Source organism: Papaver somniferum, chromosome 7 (genome assembly GCF_003573695.1).
Source record: "Papaver somniferum cultivar HN1 chromosome 7, ASM357369v1, whole genome shotgun sequence".
In the NCBI taxonomy this organism is placed as follows: Eukaryota; Viridiplantae; Streptophyta; class Magnoliopsida; order Ranunculales; family Papaveraceae; genus Papaver; species Papaver somniferum.
In genome coordinates this window covers 169,334,266-169,355,739 of record NC_039364.1, presented here as the reverse complement: position 1 = coordinate 169,355,739, position 21,474 = coordinate 169,334,266, and the positions used below count along the sequence as shown (strand labels likewise).

At 38.9% G+C, this 21,474-nt stretch overlaps 2 protein-coding genes and 1 long non-coding RNA gene across 3 annotated transcripts; 2 read left to right on the top strand and 1 right to left on the bottom strand.

Moving 5' to 3' along the window:
- The first annotated feature begins 6,388 nt into the window (after positions 1–6,388).
- Positions 6,389–13,743, top strand: LOC113295525 (peroxidase 4-like). Its single transcript, XM_026543854.1, has 3 exons — positions 6,389–6,648; positions 6,931–6,955; positions 13,523–13,743. Exons 1-3 carry the CDS (start codon positions 6,439–6,441, stop codon positions 13,741–13,743), a joined length of 456 nt encoding a protein of 151 aa, XP_026399639.1. The 5' UTR covers positions 6,389–6,438.
- A 45-nt stretch (positions 13,744–13,788) lies between these two features.
- LOC113295524 (peroxidase-like) lies at positions 13,789–14,412 on the top strand. The gene has a single exon (XM_026543852.1). The coding sequence runs from the start codon at positions 13,789–13,791 to the stop codon at positions 14,410–14,412; it is 624 nt and encodes a 207-aa protein (XP_026399637.1).
- Positions 14,413–17,047: 2,635 nt separating this feature from the next.
- Positions 17,048–18,087, bottom strand: LOC113293153. Its single transcript, XR_003332075.1, has 2 exons — positions 17,808–18,087; positions 17,048–17,448 (listed from the first exon to the last, which is right to left on the bottom strand). It is a non-coding gene; the product is annotated as an uncharacterized LOC113293153 (long non-coding RNA).
- Positions 18,088–21,474: the final 3,387 nt, after the last annotated feature.

Here is a 21,474-nt window from a genome sequence, read left to right as displayed (position 1 = left end):
ATCAATCGATCTTCCACCAGCAGCAACAGCTTGTTTCATAACCACCATTTTCTTGTCCCATGAGAACAAATCCATAAACCCCATTAACAACATCTCATTTGAGCCTAACTTCGTTTCACTAACACCCATGGATCGAACAGATTCATTTTCTCCTTCTTTACTAATTTCTCGGTCTGGATCTCTTCAATCATCAGAGTTCACAATTCTTCTCAAATTTCTCTCGGCTTTGCAGTGGCAGCTGTAACTTCTCTAACTTTCAGATTGCAGGAGGTATAATGATAAGAAAAATGACTCCTTTGAATCTTAGGTCATGTGTAGGAGTAGAATTTGATATAGACACTCGGGTGCAGTCGATAAGGGCCACCTAGTTCATCTTTGGCTTGTCAGTTTCGCAGACTTGACCGCCTAAATCTTCCTTGCTCAACCTTAGCCCGCTCCAAGTATAACTCGCAAGTGTTTTGATTTTGCTTCTTCTATGCTCCGAATGAACGTTTCCTCCTTCTTTTGCTCCCAAGGACTCCATTGCACCTAATAGCTCAAGACTAAACATAAGAGATGCAATTCACAAGGATAATGGCAAAGAAAGCATAAATACTCGATATAAAATTAGGTGTTTACAACACCTATCACTAAGAAATGTAGATAATAAATAAAAGATTTTGAAGAGAATAGAGTGGTGAGACTGAAAATTGTTTGAAATGTGAGTATTTATAAAGTTTGGAAGTTTCAGCCTCTGGAAATAGAGTCGTTAAAAATTTATTCATTGGTGGTTCTTCGTCAACCACCCGCGGCTGACCATCAGCACGAGAGTATATTTTGCATTCAATTTTCATTAGGTCCTTTTGTTCAAAAGATGGACAATAAGTACAAAAAACCACAACATTAATATGATCCAACCCATGTTTGTTCAAGGACGATTCATGTTAAGAAATTGTGCTCCAAGTACGACAAGTTTCTCGCTAGGCACAGGGGCGAAAAGTTTGCAGCACATGATGCTTATACCAAGTAGAGAGGAGAGCCGTTTTATCATTTCGAGCCGCATTGATAGTTGAACCTCACACTACGAAATAGAGAAAATTCTTTTTGTGCAGTAACAAGATCAATGTGGTAGTATAGTACCGTGCTAGTTTAAATTTTAAGAGTTTATGCAAAGGGGAAATGGATCACAATCGGATCATGTTAGACCATATGTAGTCTGATTGAGGAATTAAAAGTTGTCTGTTTTTCTGTAACTTATTTCATCCAGAATCGTATTACATCGTTGTCCACATAGACCGATTATGAATGAATCCGGGGCAAGTTTTGTTCAGAATCGGTTTATAATAATTCCAGCGTAAATCGATTCATCTTTGAATTTAAAATCGGTTTATAGTAGTTCCAGCATAAACCGATTATGTAAAAGATGCAGCTCACTACCTTCGAAATCGGAATATAAAAACGTATACATAGACCGATTATCTTAAAAATTTCATGAATTTAACGTACCCAAAAAAGACAAATCATTTTCATTCATTAAGCTTGGTTCAGTTTGCAACATACAATATATAAAAGCGACAAAATATAAGCATTCGATAGTTCATGTTCTTAACAAAAGGAAAATACTTATTCCAACACTTGGAGACCCTTCATTTGATCTGGACCGACCATTTCCTCCTATCGCTTCATGTTGGGCTCATATTTTTTCCGCCATTCCGTGGTGAGCTCCGAATACTCATGAAACCTACACACCGGTGGTAATGGAAAATCTTCACGTAGTCTAAGACTGATATAATGAATGTTGTTATGGAATAAAACAATTCTTCGATCCCTAAGCGATTCATCCCAAATGGTGTATTTCGGTGCGTATGTAGAATATGTTCCCTGACCAAATAGATGAACAAGACAACTCCATGTTTCCGCCTAGAGATGACCATATAGAGGCATGCTCATCAAATACTCTCGGGTAATTGGTCTATTCCCCTTTGTCCCTTGTACTCTAGCAGCCATTTTATCACTTCTTTGTCTTTTATTGTTCCCTCCTTCATCATCGAAATGTAAAATTCCTTGTCTTCTTGCAGGCGTAAGGACATCCTTTTTCTAAAATATTGGTATTGGGTTAAGTTCTCATCGTCCGCCAAACTTATATAGCCTATTTATTCCGACGCAACGTGATAACCACAATTCTCATTTGCATCCACGTCGTCGGTAAATAACATATATGTCTTAATGATTTCAGGAAATTTTGAATAATATTCCTCGAATATGATGTAACACATTCGATGGGGTCTACCTCGTTCGTCCCTAGGTGTTTCTCCATCACCAACAAATACCTTTAGAGTCACCATAGAACCTATTTGTATTGCTTGTCCTCTCCATACACGTATATTTGATGCTCATGTTGTACTCGCTTGACTCTATTGAGAAGGAATCGTTTGGCTCCTCATGCATTGTAGGCGCCTGACTTTCTTGTGAAGGATCGATTGGATCCTCATGTTGCGAAAGAGCAATTGGATTATTTCATAGGATTATATGTGCGCTACGTGTCCCACTTTATCCCTTTTTTGGTCGACCCTTTTTACTCTTAGCCGGTGCCTCTTCATGCTCATTTTGGGAAGGAACAATTGGATCATTTGTCTTGACTTGTGCGCTACTTGTCCCACTATCCCCCTTCTTTGATCAACCCCTTTTATTTGGAACCTGCGCCTCTTCATATTTAACATCTTCATACTCATGTTGAGAAAGGTTTCTTTTGTTACTCAGTGTCGGGTTTCTTTGGGTATCATTGCCACCTTAAACTCTTTTCTTTCTTTATTCCTATCCATATTGGTAGGTGGTCTACCCATCGGCGATAGCACCGTTGATTCTCCAACTGGTACCATATGGGGGTTAGCGGCGAGTTTCAAGTCATGCGTCAAAACTTGTCGTGCCAAACCATCATTCTTTGCGAATTTCTCAATTATTTCTTTTCTAATATCCATGTCCAGGAAGGATCCGGTTGGAGCTTCGGTTGGGGGTGGTTTGAAACTTAGTTGCTTCTAAAACGTATTAGTGATATCAAACGGAAAACCTTATCCATACCTCACAATCATGAGACGACACGGAAATCCCAAGAACGTCATCGTCATACATGAACATATAATCCTCTTTCTCCGCATCTCATTATCCACATAATATTTGTAATCCTTTATCATGGAAATGATTTCTCAGTAAGACACCCTATAATTTAAAGCTCTAATCAACCAATGGTAATCCTTGTAGCTGGTGATGATTTTCATCCTACTCTCTTCCATTTGCGTCGTTATCTTGATGATATTAGTCTTGGTATATTCATGGATGGCTTGTTGTACCGTAATCACACTGTTTTGGTTCCCTTGGAGAAAGCTTTTGAAACGTCCATGAGATCCTTCGGTGATACTTCTCGCTTCATTCTTGTACTTACTATGTAGGTAGGTGTAAATATACACAAATTTTTCCTTTTACGGATCCAACAATTTCTTCATGAAATAAACCACACATTTCTCGTAATCCTTCTTCCATAGCCCAATACAACTCTCTAAATAAGATTCGAACTCGGCCACGAACGTTGAGTGTACCATTAAATCTCAATCATGTTGAAAAGGCTTCCATAGTAACCCATTCTATTCATACTTTTTTTTTTGCTTTTCTTCTTCTCCTCCTCTCGTTATTCCGGAATTAGTTTCTGAAGACGCTCATCTTCGGCCTTTTCACGAGTGGTACCTTTTTATAGCTTTGGCTTTTGGATATGACCCCTATAATTAATTACTTCTAATGTTTCATTATATGTGCCATATGCAAAGAAAATGCTTAGTCCGGGAAAACTACCGCTATGACATTTATTAGTGCTTGGTCCTTATCCGTTACTATGATCCTCGTAGTTTGATCACCACAATATATCTCATTTAAGGTCTCTAGCATCCAAGTAAAACTCACATTACTCTCCCTATCCATATATATAAAACCCCATGCAACCGTGTAAGTTTGCTTATCGGAAGTGTGGCAAGCAATGTTCAACAACGGTATGTCGTACTTGTTAGTCTTATAGGTACAATCTATTAACAAAACTGATAGAAGCATTGGGCCAACTTGATCATCTCCGGATGCGCCAAGAAAATACGAGTCATTTTCCCTTTCAATACCTGCTTCCTCATTGTGTATCTGTGTTGATCGGCTAACCACTCAGATTGTTCCATAACCACTCTTCCATCTCATTCCCTCCTCTTAAAGGTTGCTCCCTCCGCGTAAATTTGCCTCAATATGGACAAGCTATTCTTATCATCCCCCATAATCTTCCTATGGATGTCACTTAGTTTACACGCTTTCATCGACCTTACCATTTCAAATTGATGTGGTTTCAACCCACAAACGGCAGCGCGTCCAATAAGAGAGTTTGGATCATCGCGATTATGACAACCATTCATCACTTTATAGAGTATACATCACCATTGGGTCTATTTATAATCTTAAAAGGGAAGCCACACTTCTTTGATTTAGTAATGTATTCCCTTGTCGACTTCTTCACGTATGGTCTGTCCTTTGCCCAATGACTTTCTTGCTTTCCACCTCTCTCACAAACAAATTCCAAACGATCACGACTTGAATGACGGCCTAAAACTAATGCGCATTTGATCTCTATGCCCTTGTCTATAAACCATTGCTTTGCCTCGATCCTATCTTCCCATTCCAAATTGGTGTAATAATGGGCAGAAGTATCAGGACCCAGCAGAGATACGGGTTTGGGATGATCTTCGTCGAACACCGTAACAATCTACAACATATATCGACAAGTAAGGATTTAGAATCGGTTTATGTGTCACAGTCGAGACAATCGATTGTCAATAGTCAGTTTATATGTACAATTATAAAATCCGATTAAGAACTTGATGATTTTAGAGAAAAATTCCCAAAGTTCACAGTTGGTTTATATGTACAATTATAAAATTCGGATTTATGCCCTCATTTTTCCTGGAACTTATCGTCTGCACAATCGGATTAAATGCACACGTAAATAACCTGATTGTGAGCTTTGTGTATTTTACGTGAATATCCAAGTGTAGGAATCTGCATATGAACATCACCAACAAAAATTGATTTTTGTCACGTATCTATCGCGCCAAAAGTTTAACTACGATCGGATTATATGGTGATGAACAACGACCGATTGTGGTCCACAATTTGGGGATTTAACCAAGAATCGATTTAAGTAGTGCTATCGAATAAACCGATTTTGGGTTAAAATTTTCAATTTTTTCCCCTTTTTTGGGTGATTGTAACATGCAAATACATGTTTGTAGATCGTTAGAACGGATATCTGCCCGTTGGTAGCATTATAACCTTCTTCTTCCTACCGATAATATTGTTCTTGTGCTACTGTAATATCCTCAAGCATGCTTTGATTGACATGCTCTTCTTCATTCAACAAATAATCCAAATCAGTTGGATCCAAATCAAGATTATCTGATGCACCCACTTATTCATCACTAATAGAGTCTTCATCGCCACTATAAAGTTTCATTTTTGCTAACAAAATCACAAGCCCTAGTTTTTCTTTTTTCCCTCTTCTTTATCTTCTTCTCCAAATCTTAGAAGAAAAAATGATTTTCTACTCTAATTCTAACACTATAATCATTATCAAATACTAATTAATTTAGCTTAATACTAACTTAATTAAAAATTAGCATAAATAGATAGATAAGGAGTTAATTCATAAATAGGAAATAAACTTCTATTCTATTTATGTTAATTTAACCATTAACAAAAATAGGCAGATAAGGGGTTTCTAAAATTTACTTCTTAGAGACCATTTTTGTTCTTTAGTAATATGCCCCAAATAATCACGTCACACTAAGCCCCAAACTAGGAAGGATAATAAAGAAAGAGCGTGGTTATTGTGAGGCAATCCTTTTCAGTTAGTGCATTAGTTACGTATCAAATACACATTGCTATTTAGTGCCTAGGCTGGTGCCTCCTGCAGGACATGATCAAGAGCAACTCAGTGCATTGAGCACTGAACGTAAGTGAATTTACCACTAACTAAAAATTGAAAAAAAAGAAACAAGAATTTGCCACTTATTGAATACGCTATTGGTAGAACCAACGTCACGACATTTTTTTTTCTTTTTTTTTTGAAGTTTCCATGGTAAGATACTTGAACAAGTTATTATTTACTTATTTTTCTTTTGATCTCAATGGAATTATTTATTATAATATAATTCAATTAGCTGAACTTGATTCCAACTAGACAGCAACGATTCCTTATCTTCCACTAATTAATTTTCTTAATCGTGAACCCTGATTATTATTAATTAGGAAATGTCAAATACATCCAAAAAGGTCTCACTTAGTAGTTAGTTACAGTACCTTTCTGGCGAGGGTTTAAAAGGGGAGTGAAAGGTGGAAAATATAGCAGACACAGAGTTTCAAGGATTACTACCTACCTTCATGGCTTGTTATAGAAATCCTCCAGCACTAGTTTTCTTTCTGTCTATATTCGCTACCGTTTCTCATGCACAACTATCTCCATCTTTCTATGCTACAACGTGTTCTTCAGCTGCTGATATTGTACAATCTGCGGTTCGTAGCGCGATAAATAGGGATAAGGGAACAGGAGCAAGACTCATTCGGTTATTCTTCCATGACTGTTTTGTTGTTGTATGGTTTCCGCCACACTCCACTTTGTTTTTCTTCCTTAATGTTTTGGACATCACCTAGCTGGCCGAGTAATTTTAGTTTCTGCGACCGCGACTGTCAACAACCGTAAACTTGAAAGCATGACGAAAATTTAATTTCATGTGCTTTTTGAGCACAATAAATATTGTACGAGCATATGCATGGCCATGGGCATGCTCGATCGAATAATAATGAACTCTTACATATCTGGATGATTGAAATTGACTTAATTAGCTAGTGTGTTTTTTTTGTGCATGGCTACAGGGATGTGACGCTGGGGTCTTATTAGATGCTGTGTGTACATATCTCAGCATCAAACACGTGTATATAGGAAGATACGTGGAAAGCATGCAAGCCAACACATCAAAACATGATGTACCGCGGAACACCAAATAACTCCTGAAGAGTTACTTTATCCCATCCCCAAAAGGAGCTAAGATCAACGGTGAAGAGAAAGTTAGCTGACACGGATGTGACAGGGGCAGAAGACACTTGTCTGACACGAGCAGGCGCCTCAACTACCCGCATTACACTATGAGCAGTATACGTGTCGATCAACCCGTGGAACGAACGAGGATGGTCCTGCGTGATCAAGTGATGAACGAAGACCTCCACGGGACGGACACGAAACACATGAAGATAAGGTTTCAACGGTCCTCAGAGATGGGTCCCAGACTCTAACCCTATAAATACCCCCTCTCCACCAAGAGTAAAGGGGATCGGAAAAATCAAGGAGAGAAGGGGAGAGAAGGAGAGAGAATAATTGTGAGTGTAAGTCTTTTACAATAAGATAGACATATGTAAACTCCAAAGTCATTCGACTATCCTTGTAACTCTCAAATACATAGTGAAACAACAAACCCCGTGGACGTAGGCCTTTGTGATGAACCACGTAAACCCCAGTCTCATTTACATTTCAGTAGTTTACGTTCGTCTAAAACTCCATGAATCTCTATTTCTATGTCTGGTCTTCTTTATTTTTACTCAGGTCCCGTGCTCAAACGCCTCGCACGTTGTTATTAGATGAGGCTGTGATAAACCCGAGGGTTTTGAGCCAAGGAATCGGCACAAATGTATCATCAGTATGAGTCTGTCTAGATTACGAACTTTGGTTGTGAACACGTAGATGCCTTCGTGATTTAAGTGTTTACAATTTCACAACCAAGACGAACTTTGGTTGTGAACTCTGGCCCAGGATTCGCCAGCGGGGTGACAGGTCTCAAGACGATCACGAAGGTACCTCCCTTCAGTATCGCACCCAAATATTTAAAACACTTTGATTTGTAATGTCTTTCCTTACAATGCTTAAAATAAAAACAAACCAACATTGCAGGTATATCAAGAAAAAGATCCATTTCATAAAGGATGATTACAAAAAGCGGAAGACCAATTCAAGGAAGAATACACATCAAAAAATATTCTTTTTACATGATACTAGCAAAATCTAATGGAAGGATAGCGATGCCACGGTCTCTACAAAAAGTTGCGGTCTCTACTTAGATGATGCCGCCCCATCAGCAGGATTGTTCCGAAGACTTGAAGGGACGCTCCCACCAGATGAGGGTCCCGAGGAGCCAGGAAAGTCAGCAGGTACTGGACGACGCAGATAGTTCTTCACGAGGCCATGCTCGGTCTTCAGGCCAAGCTCTATCTTCTCCAACATCTTGTTCGTCTCCTCAGCCAATTGACACCGAGCCTTGTGCATAATAACTGTCGTCCGATGCTGGGCTTGGGATAACAACGAAGATAGACGATTCACTTCGTTAGAAGCAGCGCCAACGGCCTCCTCGTGGGATGCCGCCAAACTCTTGAAGTGATTAGTCTGTTCTTCCTGCCGCGCTAAGGAAGATTGAACCTTTTCAAACTTTTCATTTGCGACACAGAGTTGTCCCTCGAGCTCTGAAAAGACAACACCAGGGAGTTAGCACAGAAAAGACACAGTCACACTCGATGAAATAGGGTTATACCTTCGACACAAGCCGAAGCCTCTTCATACTCATTAACAACCGCATCTCGCGCTTCATCAAGATGGTCATATTCCGCTGATAGTTTCTTATAATCTAGTTGAAGGTTGGTGAGAGTAAATTGATAGGCATCTAGTTCTACCTGCTTCATCGAATCCATGTGACGAAGATGGTTGACTTCATTGTTTATCTCTGATACCCCTTTGCTAAGTCTATACATACACACTTCAAGATTTCTCTCAGACTCAGCATGGCGAGCTACTTCAGCACGGGACGCGGCAAGGGCCTTGCTTAGAGCCCCAACTTCGGCACGGGCATCGTCCCTTTCCTTGGCTAGACACAGCATGCTATCCTTAACTCCTGGAAAAGGGAGGGATCGAGCCTTTCGTAATTCCTCTTCCATAAGTTGTATCTAAGACTCCAACAACGAAGCACGCTCACGGGATTCCCGCAGATTCTCACGTGTCCACAGCAGTGTACCATTGAACAAAACACGGTCGTGATTATACAGATTCTGCATATCAACTATCTGAACATGCCTTGCGCGCCATACCTCAGCCCGAGCGTCCCACGTTTTGTCTTCGCTCTTAATTTTCTAGACCAACTCTTTGATACGAGATTTCTGCCGTGCCCTTTCGTTTCGAAGCCATATCAGCTTGGGGACGCCACCCACTGGAGATAGGGTGGGGAGACTCAGACAGAACAACTAAGTAATAGAGGAATTACAACACATGGCGAGAGAAAAAGAGGAAAAAGAACCAAACCTGTGAAAGCTGAAACTTGGCCGCGAGTCTGCTCTAATTCGGCGCGAACGGCAGCAAGCTCTGAACGAAGACCAGCCTCCGCTTCACCCAGCCTTTGTTTCTCTTTAAGGATTTTCTTCAGCTCTTCTATTTCCACCTCAGCCGCAGATAATTCCTTTTCTCTGTGACGAAGCTTAGCCTCCAGCTTCAAAGATTTTGCTTTAAAGAACTGATACATCACGTGGTTACAATGCTCACTCCTCATCATCTACACATTAAGACAACAAACATTATTTCACCGAAGGATCCGATCATCACGAAGAGATATGTACGAAGACTTACCTCCAAGACACGCTGCTGAGGAAAACCATATTGGTACCCATCGGCTATGGCCATCATATCCGCAACAGAAGTAGGAGGCTCCGATACAAGGGTAGTTTCGGGAACACTCAAGTTTTTCCCCCAGGCCTCAGATACCCGCGCCTTGGAAGATAGTTCCATCATACGACGGGTGTACGCATCGGAATCCTTTTCACCAGTAACCACCGGAGCAGGATGAGGGACGAACAACAGACTCTTTTTCTTGAGCCAATCCATTATGGCGTCTTCACCCTCAGATGTCGGCGAATAAGGGAAATCCGCGGAAGGCGAGTCAATCACCGACTTCCCCTTCTCCGATATGGCCCCTTCAGCACAAGTTTCGGCATCGACATGCGCACCATGATCATCCGTGCCCCCGTCTCGAACAGCAACGTTTTCCTTACCAGCACCCCCGAGCACATCCCAATCATCATTCGGGGAAAGTAGAGAGAAGTCCTCAGGAAAATCGAGAGCATCATCGAAGAATTCTCCTGCGGAATAAACCCGGTCAAAAGAAAACTCTTGAGAAAGGGTGGGGAGAGTCTCTGCAGCATCACCAGAAGGGACAGAAATATCACCAATAACACCGCCGTCAGCTACCGCGGCATTGTTTCTTCCCTCATCACCATCACAACCCGCACGAACCTCCTCCTCGGCATTGAGAGGGGAAGTATCAGTACGTTCTTCCCCATCCGTAATCTCCTCATCCTCGGCAAACTCTTCGTTTACCGGACTGGTAACTTCTTCATGAACCTCAGCCTCACCCATCACGATGGTAGAAGACTGCTTCGGCCTGATCTTTTTCTTCTTCGACACCTGAAAACCAACACATTCCACAAAAAGAGTTATTTTTCCCTGAACAGTTGGACTTTTAAAGGAGGAGAAGCGCGGCTACAATCCGCGTACCTTGACAGTAGGAACACCCTTCGATGGAAGTATAGCACCAGAACCTTCCTCCTCGTCTCCTTCAACAACGTCGATGGCATAAGGAAAGTTCATGCCTTCGAAGTTTAAACGCCAGGGACATAAATCTCCATAACGAGCAGGAGGAGATTCACGTGGCCTGCTACTCGCAGAAGGACGCCAACCGCGCGGACCAGGAATCCAACCGTACGCCCAAGGACCAACAATTTCAATAACAGTAGCGTGCCACTCATAATCATGGTCACGCTTGATCCTCTCACGTGCTGGAAAAAGTTTCCGCTGACTAGACCCCTCGGTGCCTGGAACATACTTCAGTTTGGCATCGCTAACCTCACTTAACAGACGAATTTCGCCCCGAGGAGCAGCGAGATTCCGGAGGCTAACACTCCACGGTTTACGATTCCTACTATTAACGTAATCACCGAAGGAATTGTTGAAGTTTTCCGGAGTATACCATTCCCTCTCCACGGGATTTGGAACGTAACACGTCATCATCGTCTCCCCATTACTTCGCAGATAACACTCCCTTAGTGCACGGAGATAATTCCCCGATAATTGCGACACAGAACGACTGTGAGTATTGGTGGAAGATCCTTCACGACCAGCAAGCACATCGTAATAAAAGGAGTCACCAGACTTGTACAACGGCAGCATAAGACCAGCCTCGAAGGCTCCAACCGTAGTCAACAAGTGAAACTCATCAAACTGATACTTTGAGATGAGCTCATAAGTAATATCATCCTCAGGGGCGTAGAAACGAACATCGAAGGCTTGAAGCTCATGCTTTTCCTTGAAAACTTCGAGATCTATATGTTTAAACGTTACTTTTTTCTTGCTGACCGAAACGCTGCGTATCGACGGAGCAGCCTCATCCTCCTCCGCGGGATCGGATGAACCAATGAAAGCCTCGGAAGCTTTTCTCTTTAAAGAAGGATTTTTAGTAGATTCAGCCCTTGGGACACCACCCTTTGTATTCTTCCCTTTGAAAGAAATTAGAGGAGGGTGCGGCAGAGGATGTTGCTCGGATACTACAGAACGCAGAGGAGGAACATCAAAAGCGACAGCACGAGGAGGTGCCTGCGTACTCCTAACTTCATCACGAGGACGAGGCACCGCGCGATCGACAGCACTTCGAGACCCGGAAGGATTTTTCGAAGGACCCTCTTCCCTAGGAGAAGAGGCCTTCGCCCCAGAAGAAGAAACTCTAATACCACGAAGATCATTGTAAGACTCTCTGCGCGGAGGGGATCTCGATAGACCAGCACCCGGAGATTGATAAGGAAGCCGCGGACGGTCAGACATGGCTGCGAAAAGATAAACCATAAACAAGTTAGAAACAAACACAAGTATATCACCACATAAATAACAATCCACCTCAGAAAGCACAGAAACCCTAAAACTAGCATACATACTCGAAATTCCCTAAAACCCTAAACTCAAAAACCTAATCAATACAAGTAAAACAATGGCTTCCTTGATTTGAGACGAAGAACAGGGGCAAACTAGCATGCAAGCATTAAAAAAGGTTCTTCATCACAAACAAGGGACGACAGCAGCAGAAATAGGAAGCTACGATGTGATCAACAACAGAAAATTCACAAATCAACACAGCGTAAAACAGTGGAAACAAAGAAAAGAAAACTTACCAGCAGAAACAACAGCAGAAAGGACAAATCAGAAATAATGAAGAAGCAAGCGTAATGAATGCTAAGGCAGAGAGAATTTAAGGGTTGAAGAACAAGGAATGAAGAATGATAGAGAATGAAATAAATTTGTAGGGAGAATGAAATTAATTCTCTTTCTCTCCTTAATATACCCGAAAGAAAGAGAAGGAAATTAATGGAGGAATGGGAAGCGTGCCCATTAAATGAGCAGTTAAATGCACGAATAAAAGACGTGCCCAAGTATCTAGGAGAAGTTATTAGGAGAGATGGAAAAATATGCAACGACTGTTTTCTTCAATGCACCCACTAAACATTCAAGCCCGAAGAAAAGGGGCAAATTGTGTGTACATATCTCACCATCAAACACGTGTATATAGGAAGATACGTGGAAAGCATGCAAGCCAACACATCAAAACATGATGTACCGCGGAACACCAAATAACTCCCGAAGAGTTACTTTATCCCATCCCCAAAAGGAGCTAAGATCAACGGTGAAGAGAAAGTTAGCTGACACGGATGTGACAGGGGCAGAAGACACTTGTCTGACACGAGCAGGCGCCTCAACTACCCGCATTAAACACTCTGAGCAGTATACGTGTCGATCAACCCGTGGAACGAACGAGGATGGTCCTGCGTGATCAAGTGATGAACGAAGACCTCCGCGGGACGGACACGAAACACATGAAGATAAGGTTTCAATGGTCCTCAGAGATGGGTCCCAGACTCTAACCCTATAAATACCCCCTCTCCACCAAGAGTAAAGGGGATCGGAAAAATCAAGGAGAGAAGGGGAGAGAAGGAGAGAGAATAATTGTGAGTGTAAGTCTTTTACAATAAGATAGACATATGTAAACTCCAAAGTCATTCGACTATCCTTGTAACTCTCAAATACATAGTGAAACAACAAACCCCGTGGACGTAGGCCTTTGTGCTGAACCACGTAAACCCCAGTCTCATTTACATTTCAGCACTTTACGTTCGTCTAAAACTCCATGAATCTCTATTTCTATGTCTGGTCTTCTTTATTTTTACTCAGGTCCCGTGCTCAAACGCCTCGCACGTTGTTATTAGATGAGGCTGTGATAAACCCGAGGGTTTTGAGCCAAAGAATCGGCACAAATGTATCATCAGTATGAGTCTGTCTAGATTACGAACTTTGGTTGTGAACACGTAGATGCCTTCGTGATTTAAGTGTTTACAGATGCTAATCTTCCTAGTATTGACAGTGAGAAAAACTCTATTTCCAACGAGAACTCTCTGGGAGGGTTCGATTTGATTGACAAGATCAAGACTGCACTAGACAAAGCATGCCCAGGACCCGTCGTCTCATGTTCAGATATTATCGCCATTGCAGCACGTGATTCAGTCGTCGAGGTAAAGAAAATCGAATCTTGTCTCTACCTTGACAATCTGTATGTATAACATATTATTATGCACTACAAACTAATAACTCATAAAAATAAAATTATGGCACACGTACAATTGGGAGGTACTAGATGGGAAGTGCCACTAGGAAGAAGGGATGCGAGGACTGCAAATAGAAACGAAGCAGATAATCTACCATCTCCATTCTCAGATCTTCAAGTTCTCATAAAGAATTTTACTGATAAAGGATTTACGGCTAAAGAAATGGTAGTTCTATCAGGAGCTCATTCTGTTGGTGTGGCACGCTGTTCATTATTTCGCAACCATTTGTACAACGGAACAAATGTTGAACTAACTGCTGCAAATGACAGAAAATCTAAATGTCCTTCCGCTGGCGGAGACGATAATTTATCTAATTTGGATCATCAAAGTCCAAACCGTTTCGGTAACAATTATTATCAAGCACTTATTAAGAGGAGGGGTTTGATGCATTCTGATCAAGAACTTTTTAATGGTGGTTCTACTGATGATTTCGTGAAGACATACAGTCAGGATTCTCAAGCTTTCTTTGCCGACTTCGGGAATGCAATGATTAAATTGGGTAACTTGAATACTCTTACACGAAAGAAAGCCGACTTCGGGAATGCAATGATTAAATTGGGTAACTTGAATACTCTTACACGAAACAAGGGTGAGATCAGAACAAATTGTAGAAAAATAAACTAAGGGGACATATGTATATATATCATCCTATCAGAATCACTACGTGTACTTTTAACTACTGCTCTTATTATAAAACAACTAGGTATCATCCTGGCCTACCGCCGGGCTCAACTTTTTTTGTTTTTGTTTTGTTGTTTGATCGGCTGGTCAGTATTCTATCAAAATCTTTTTTAGTCATTCGCAATACTAATTAGATTATAACGGTCAAACATCGATCTTATAAGTTAGTTCGGACTTGCGTCCCTAGTATTTGTGGTTGTGTCAAATTAGTCGGGGCTTACAGTCCGGGTCGTGGTCCATTGAGGATACCATAGTATTTTGTTGATCGGGTCAAATTAGCCGGGGCTTACAGCCCCGACCGCGGCCCTTAAACATTCCCTAATGTTTTGTTGCTCGGGGTTGTGACACTTAAATCTCGCACATAAATCTTTACCATGTTTTTTATTTTATTTGTTTTTTAAAAATAGCTTTTAGATTAGTTGAGGCTAACTTAAATTTTCTTGAGAAAGTTATGGTACAAATCATTATGCTTATTGGATGATTGAACGTTCGATGGACCAGAGTATATCTGGTGTATACGAATAATCTTCATGGAGGGTCATTCACCAAACATAATCCAAACAGACCCTTAACCATATGTTTTCCGTGAAGATGTATTAGTAAGGAGATATTTGGTTGCATTAAACATAAAACCTCTTACCCAATTCACTCCTCTTCCTCTATTAGGTTTTCTTTCTTCTCCTTTTCTCTATAGACCAATTTTTTTTTTTAAATCATCTTCTCTGTTTTCTTTTATTTCACCGTATCCATCCTATAAATCATCCATAATAATAACTTAGTATTAATAACTCAGTATTATTATGATATAGAGAGACGAAGTTAAGAATTAGAAGTCGTTAATGGAGGGGAAGAACTATAGATAGAAGACCATCTATTGGTGAAACCGTTAAAGAATGATGCTCTTCTGTTCTATAAATACATCTACTTAGTGTTAGCCTATATTAACGGAAACTTAGTCAAATGAGGAAATCCGACGCTGCAGTCAAATTAAGAAATCCAAGGATCCGACGCCGTTAAATAATCTTTAGAATCATATTTTTATTAGGAAGCCAAGGGATCGGACGGACGTCTATATAGGACATATAACCGATCGATCTCCAACGTGGGATGACGAAATCGATGGTCGGATTTGTAAGGCTACACATACACCACTTCTTTTTATAATATAGATGGGTTTTACTATATACATACAAGGAAGGCATTCCGTTAGTGTTTTAATTCTATCACACCTGACTACCAATAAAAAAAATTACTTTCACGATTTTAATAAGGAAAATTAGGCGCAGGTCCAAAAAGAATAATATTTTTATTGTCAGGCCCACAATTAATTTTAGTTACCGTGACATCCATAATTATTTCCGTGACACCCATAATTATATGAAATTATTAAAAATGTATGCATGACGGATTATGCATCCGCATGACAGGTTATGCATCAGGGGTATAATTGACAACACAACTTGGATATAACATATCTAAAAATCTGTGTCTTGGAATTTTACAAATTTTATATCTTTGAAAATCTTTTTAAGAGAGCTACACAACGAGTACAAATAAGAATATCAAATTTTTGTTTTTCACGAAAAAATCGGAGGTGATCATCATTTTAGGTAAAATTTTCGAAAACTTGATACATAACCATTATGCAGCCACCAAAAAAGATGCATAACACATTCTGCAGACGCATAACGAATTATGCAACCATTTTCTCTACTGCATAACAAATTATGCATTTGGATAACAAAGTTATGCATCTATAACAAGTTATGTAACCATTGTTTTGGTTGATTTTAGTGCGTACATAAAAAAAATTGATGCATAATGCAGTATGCATCCATATTTACGGATGCATATCAGGTTATGCATCTATTTTTTCGATGCATAATGCATTATGTAGCCATATTTTCGGACGCATAACAGGTTATGCATCCATTTTCACGACTGCATAACATGTTATGCAGATATTATTGTAGGTGCATGACAAGTTATGCGGTCTTTGTTTTTGTTGTTTCCAATAATAACAAAAAAATTACTGCATAACGTGTTTGCAACCGTTTTCTGGACTGCATAACAAGTTATGCAACAAATTTTCTAGATATTTAACAAGTTATGCATCCATTTTCATAACTGCATAACAAATTATTCAACCAATATGACAAACACCACCTATACAACCTACCAACACCAGAACCTCAACCAATAAAAAGAAGTTTCAACAGCAATAGGTTCATGACGAGCTCCCAAAAACAATAGTACTGCTTGCACCTATTAATCACCAGCAAATCCATTCGAATCACACCTTCTTGACAGCACCTCAACCATTTTGCAGATCACTCTGTCACAACCATAGCATAACCACAGCACCTCTACCAGGAGCATTAACTTGGGTCACTAAATTCATGATATAGTGATGCCAACACTGGCAAAAACCCATTGGTTTACTGGTGTTTCCTATTTTGACACTCATTGATCAACAAATTTTAAATCATGATATCCAGTTCATTAATACCCCACACATTTTCAACTCCCCCAAAACACTACAAACTAAATCATATTCCATTCTTCATTGTCTTTCCCATTAGTTAAAACCACCAAGCATGTCTATAGAAATGTAAAATAAGTAACTGATATACATAAACTTACAAAATTTCCAAATACTTAAAATAATGAAGATAATGACACGATAACACTTGACAATCTTTAACTGGAGATTCAAGTTCACTTGCGATAGACATGAGTAAACAGCAAAGCAAACCAGACATCATACTTTCAATAGAATTTGTAACTAAAAGATGGTATGTACGTCTACCTGAATTACTTCGAGACAGGAGTTTGTTTTCCACTCTAAGACTACTTCTGATGCTTAATAACCAAAGTTACACAGTTAAAAGTGGCGACCACCCAAATGGAAGTATCTATAGAAGCCTTGATTTATCACTTTTTGACTGAAACTCCAACTCAAGCATGATCTCGTCACTCCTGCAATACATGTTAAATTCTGCCTTTCATCGACAGTAACATCTTTAGAAATCGCGTTTTATGTCTCTTAAACCACAATTTTCAGCGGAATTTTCAATAATTGCCGATTTAACTTATAGCAGGACTGAGAAAACTTTTAAGATTTCGTTACATTATGTCTAGAAAATGAATTCACTTATCTAATTCGGAATCATCTAAATGGATCTGGAAACTTTGAGATCTCATTTGGATCCCCAACTACAAACGATGTAGGTAAATCAGCAAAGGGTTGGGGCAGATTAAAATATGAATCCGAAGGAAAAGAAATTAAAATTAATAATAAGAATTAGGGTTTTTGAGTAATGAATTGAATTAGTTACCAGCGCGCGATGCATGTAAAACCCATTGTTGAAGACCTGCAATTCCTTCAGCTAACCATTCCCTTCGCCTTCATTTATGTCTCTTTCTTTCTGGTTCTCTGAGATGTAACGACGGTGGTGATGATGACCATGAGATTCATATCTTCGTGTATCTGTGTTGTGAGGAAAGATCGAAGATCAATCTTTTCTGCAATACAGAGGCTTTTGATTTCGAAGAAATTATCGGATTTGTCTATAGAAGGTTAGTTGGAAATAAAGGGAAACAACGAAAATATTTTTTCAAAATATTGGGTCTGTCAGAAAATTTGGAAGGGAAAATGGGTGCGCGCATGAACTTTTACGCCGGTGGATTTGTGGGTGGAGAAAAACTGAAAAATGGGTGTAATAATAGTTTTCACATATTAATACTATAATTCGAAAGAAACAAGGACAAATAAAAACTGAAAGCAGATCAAACCAAGGTTTGAAAAACGCCCGTTTTTACCAAAAAAACGACCGTTAAAACGGTCACACCCATATACCGTGGTCGTGAGGATTCGCGAACCCGTGCCTTTATAATGCCGATAAATAGAAAATAACGCTAGTTTTTTAGGAACGTTTTTCAGTTTTCACACACGTTATAACCGTTTTTCTAAAATTAGTTTGAATGTTTTTTTTCTTTTAAGTAACATTTTAACGTGCGTTTTTTATAATTGTTTTCCCGTTATCACGCACGTTATAATCGTGTAAATAACTTTTTTGCCATTTTTTTGATTTTTTTTTCTATCTCCGGATTGAAGGATTAAAACTTAAAATTAAATTTTTAAAATAATACAGGGAAACTAAACTACATGATTAAAAACTTCAAATTTAAAAAACATAATATTACTTATTAAACTAGTGTTCATCATTTAAATAGTTACGCGAACCAACTACGACCACCACCCTTCTTCGATATATTCATGTATTTTTCATTTTCTCGACGGTTCCTTTCCTCATTATAGTCATCGTCGGGGGATACTGGCTGTCTTCGTTCGTATAAATATCATAATCATAATAGCCTCCATTATCATCATCATTGTTACCTACTTCATTATATATTGTTATCAATATTAGAATTATATCCTTCGTTCATATATGGGACACCCTGGTCAGAGCGATTGGTAGTGTAGTGAAAATCATATGTATGATTCACATTCTCATGACCTTGTGTATTATCTTCAAATGAAAGATTACCAAAGTCATAAACAAAGTCACTCACCGGTAACCTTTCGTATGAGATTTCAACTTCGGGATCATGCCAGTTGTATGGTAGAGGGAGAGGCTCTGGATTATTAACGGCTTCCTCTTCCAGCATATTTAACAATTGTTCTTCTTGAGGTAATAAAACCAGTGTTTCGTCTTCCCCCGCTATCCATTCAAGCATATTGTCATCCCTCATTAGACTATGATCGTCGTGAATATCAATGTTATGTCGCCTTGCTTTACCTTTAATTCTTTGTTGCTCCAACTTCAAATTGTACTGAACATACACCAGATCATGTTTCATTATACATTGTTATCAATATTAGAATTATATCTTTCGTTCATATATTGGACACCATGGTCAGAGCGATTGGTAGTGTAGTGAAAATCATATGTATGATTCACATTCTCATAACCTTGTGTATTATATCCGAATGAAAGATTACCAAATTCATAAACAAAGTCACTCACCGGTAACCTTTCGTATGAGATTTCAACTTCGGGATCATGCCAGTTGTATGATAGAGGGACAAGCTCTGGATTATTAACGGCTTCCTCTTCCAGCATATTTAACAATTGTTCTTCTTGAGGTAATAAAACCGGTGTTTCGTCTTCCCCCGCTATCCATCAAGCATATTTCCATCCCTCAGTAGACTATGATCGTCGTGAATATCAATGTTATGTCGCCTTGCTTTACCTTTAATTCTTTGTTGCTCCAACTTTAAATTGTACTGAACATACACCAGATCATGTATTTTCGATGAAAGTAAACGATTGTGTAGTTTGGAGTGGATTCTTTCAAACACACTCCAATTCCTCATTTATTCAGATGATGTATTTGCTTGACTTAATATCTTTACTGCAATCTTCTGGAGGGATGGATACTCAGCACCATAAGATAACCACCAACTTACAGGATCACCGTGTTGAGCCGCAATACATGCTGATGGTGATGCAAATTGACCTTGCATCATTCGCATGCTTCTCTCCTACAAAGAAAAGCACAATCGGTACTAGAAATTCAAATTACTTAATTAAACATATTTGGAGATAATATTAGTAGTTTTGTACCTCTAGCATGCATTTCGCTTGTTCTTGTCGGCCACTAACCATTTTTGATATAACTTCAGTAAGACAAATTTGGGGCTCAGAAATTTCATTATTGATGAGATTGGTTGTTGGGTTAAAGATGTAATAAGGATTGAGAAAATACGCTGCAGTATGAAGATGAGAACTCAACTGACTTTTCCATTGTTTTTTTTTATTACACATACAATAGAAGCATTTCGATTTGATCCCAAACCCATTTGTATACTTTCCACACATGTAGAAAGTGCATGGAACAAATAACCCATGGTGGGTTTGTCTAAGTCCAAAAAACGAATCATTTTCAATAAATGACGAACCATTATGCACGCATTTTGACACATCGACCAGAACATCTCATTTGAAATAATATTCTTCCCATCTAGCTAGTTTAGTTTTTGCCTTTACCGATTTCAAAAATTCTTTGTCCACAAACATGCTCTCTATAGCATTATGTTGATCAATGATACTTTTGAAATATCATAGTGAAGAACATTTTAAAACACCTACGTAAGGAATATAGACATGACTATAAAATTATACATATTCTTATACTAACAATAATCAATTATGGTAGTTTTAGAAATATCCCATTTTTTTAATGATATAAGTCATCTATTAGTGGGACAAAATTTAAAAATAAATAGGTCATCTATTTAGCGACAGGGGAGTATTAAAAAAGAAAAAAAATATCAGTCACAACGTTTTTTAGACACGTTATAACGTTTTCACGCATGTTATAACCGTCAGATAGGAATTTCATACCATAATGTTTTTAAATTTTCTATTTAACCGTTATAACGGCCCTTTTTATAGAAAAACATACAAAAAACCCGTTTTTTTCCTTAATAACACGTTTTTTTGCCCAAAGCGTGCTCATACCCGTCAAAACACATTATAACGGTCACGCCTAGTACCTGTGACCTGAGCCGTGACCCGTTTTTTAAACTTTGGATCAAACCAAATTTGAAATACGACCGTTATTTCCGAAAAAACATCTGTTAAAACGGTCACGCCTATGTAGCGTGTCCGTGAAGGTCACCGACACCCGTGTCTATATATTGACGATAAATAAGAAATAATCGCGTTATTTAGACTCGTTATAACCGTTTTCACGCATGTTATAACTATTTTTCTAAAATTGAATTTTACGTTTTTTCCTTCTAAATAACATTTTAACGCAAGTTTTTAGACCATTTTTCCCATTTTCACGTCAGTTATAACCGTTTTTTAAGAAAAAGAATATAAAAATATTTTCTTACAATTCTTTATATTTTAAATTAAAGATTAAAAAATTACAATTAATATTTTAAAAATAAAAGAATAAAATAATGATGTATAGAAAATGTTATAACAA

What these genes read in the sequence shown, in the direction of transcription:
- LOC113295525 (XM_026543854.1), top strand. Translation starts at nt 6,439, where the DNA reads ATGGCTTGTTATAGAAATCCTCCAGCACTAGTTTTCTTTCTGTCTATA. An exon ending in TCCATGACTGTTTTGTTGTT is followed by an intron (nt 6,649 to 6,930) that starts GTATGGTTTCCG and finishes GCATGGCTACAG; the next exon opens with GGATGTGACGCTGGGGTCTT. An exon ending in TGACGCTGGGGTCTTATTAG is followed by an intron (nt 6,956 to 13,522) that starts ATGCTGTGTGTA and finishes AAGTGTTTACAG; the next exon opens with ATGCTAATCTTCCTAGTATT.
- LOC113295524 (XM_026543852.1), top strand. Translation starts at nt 13,789, where the DNA reads ATGGCACACGTACAATTGGGAGGTACTAGATGGGAAGTGCCACTAGGA.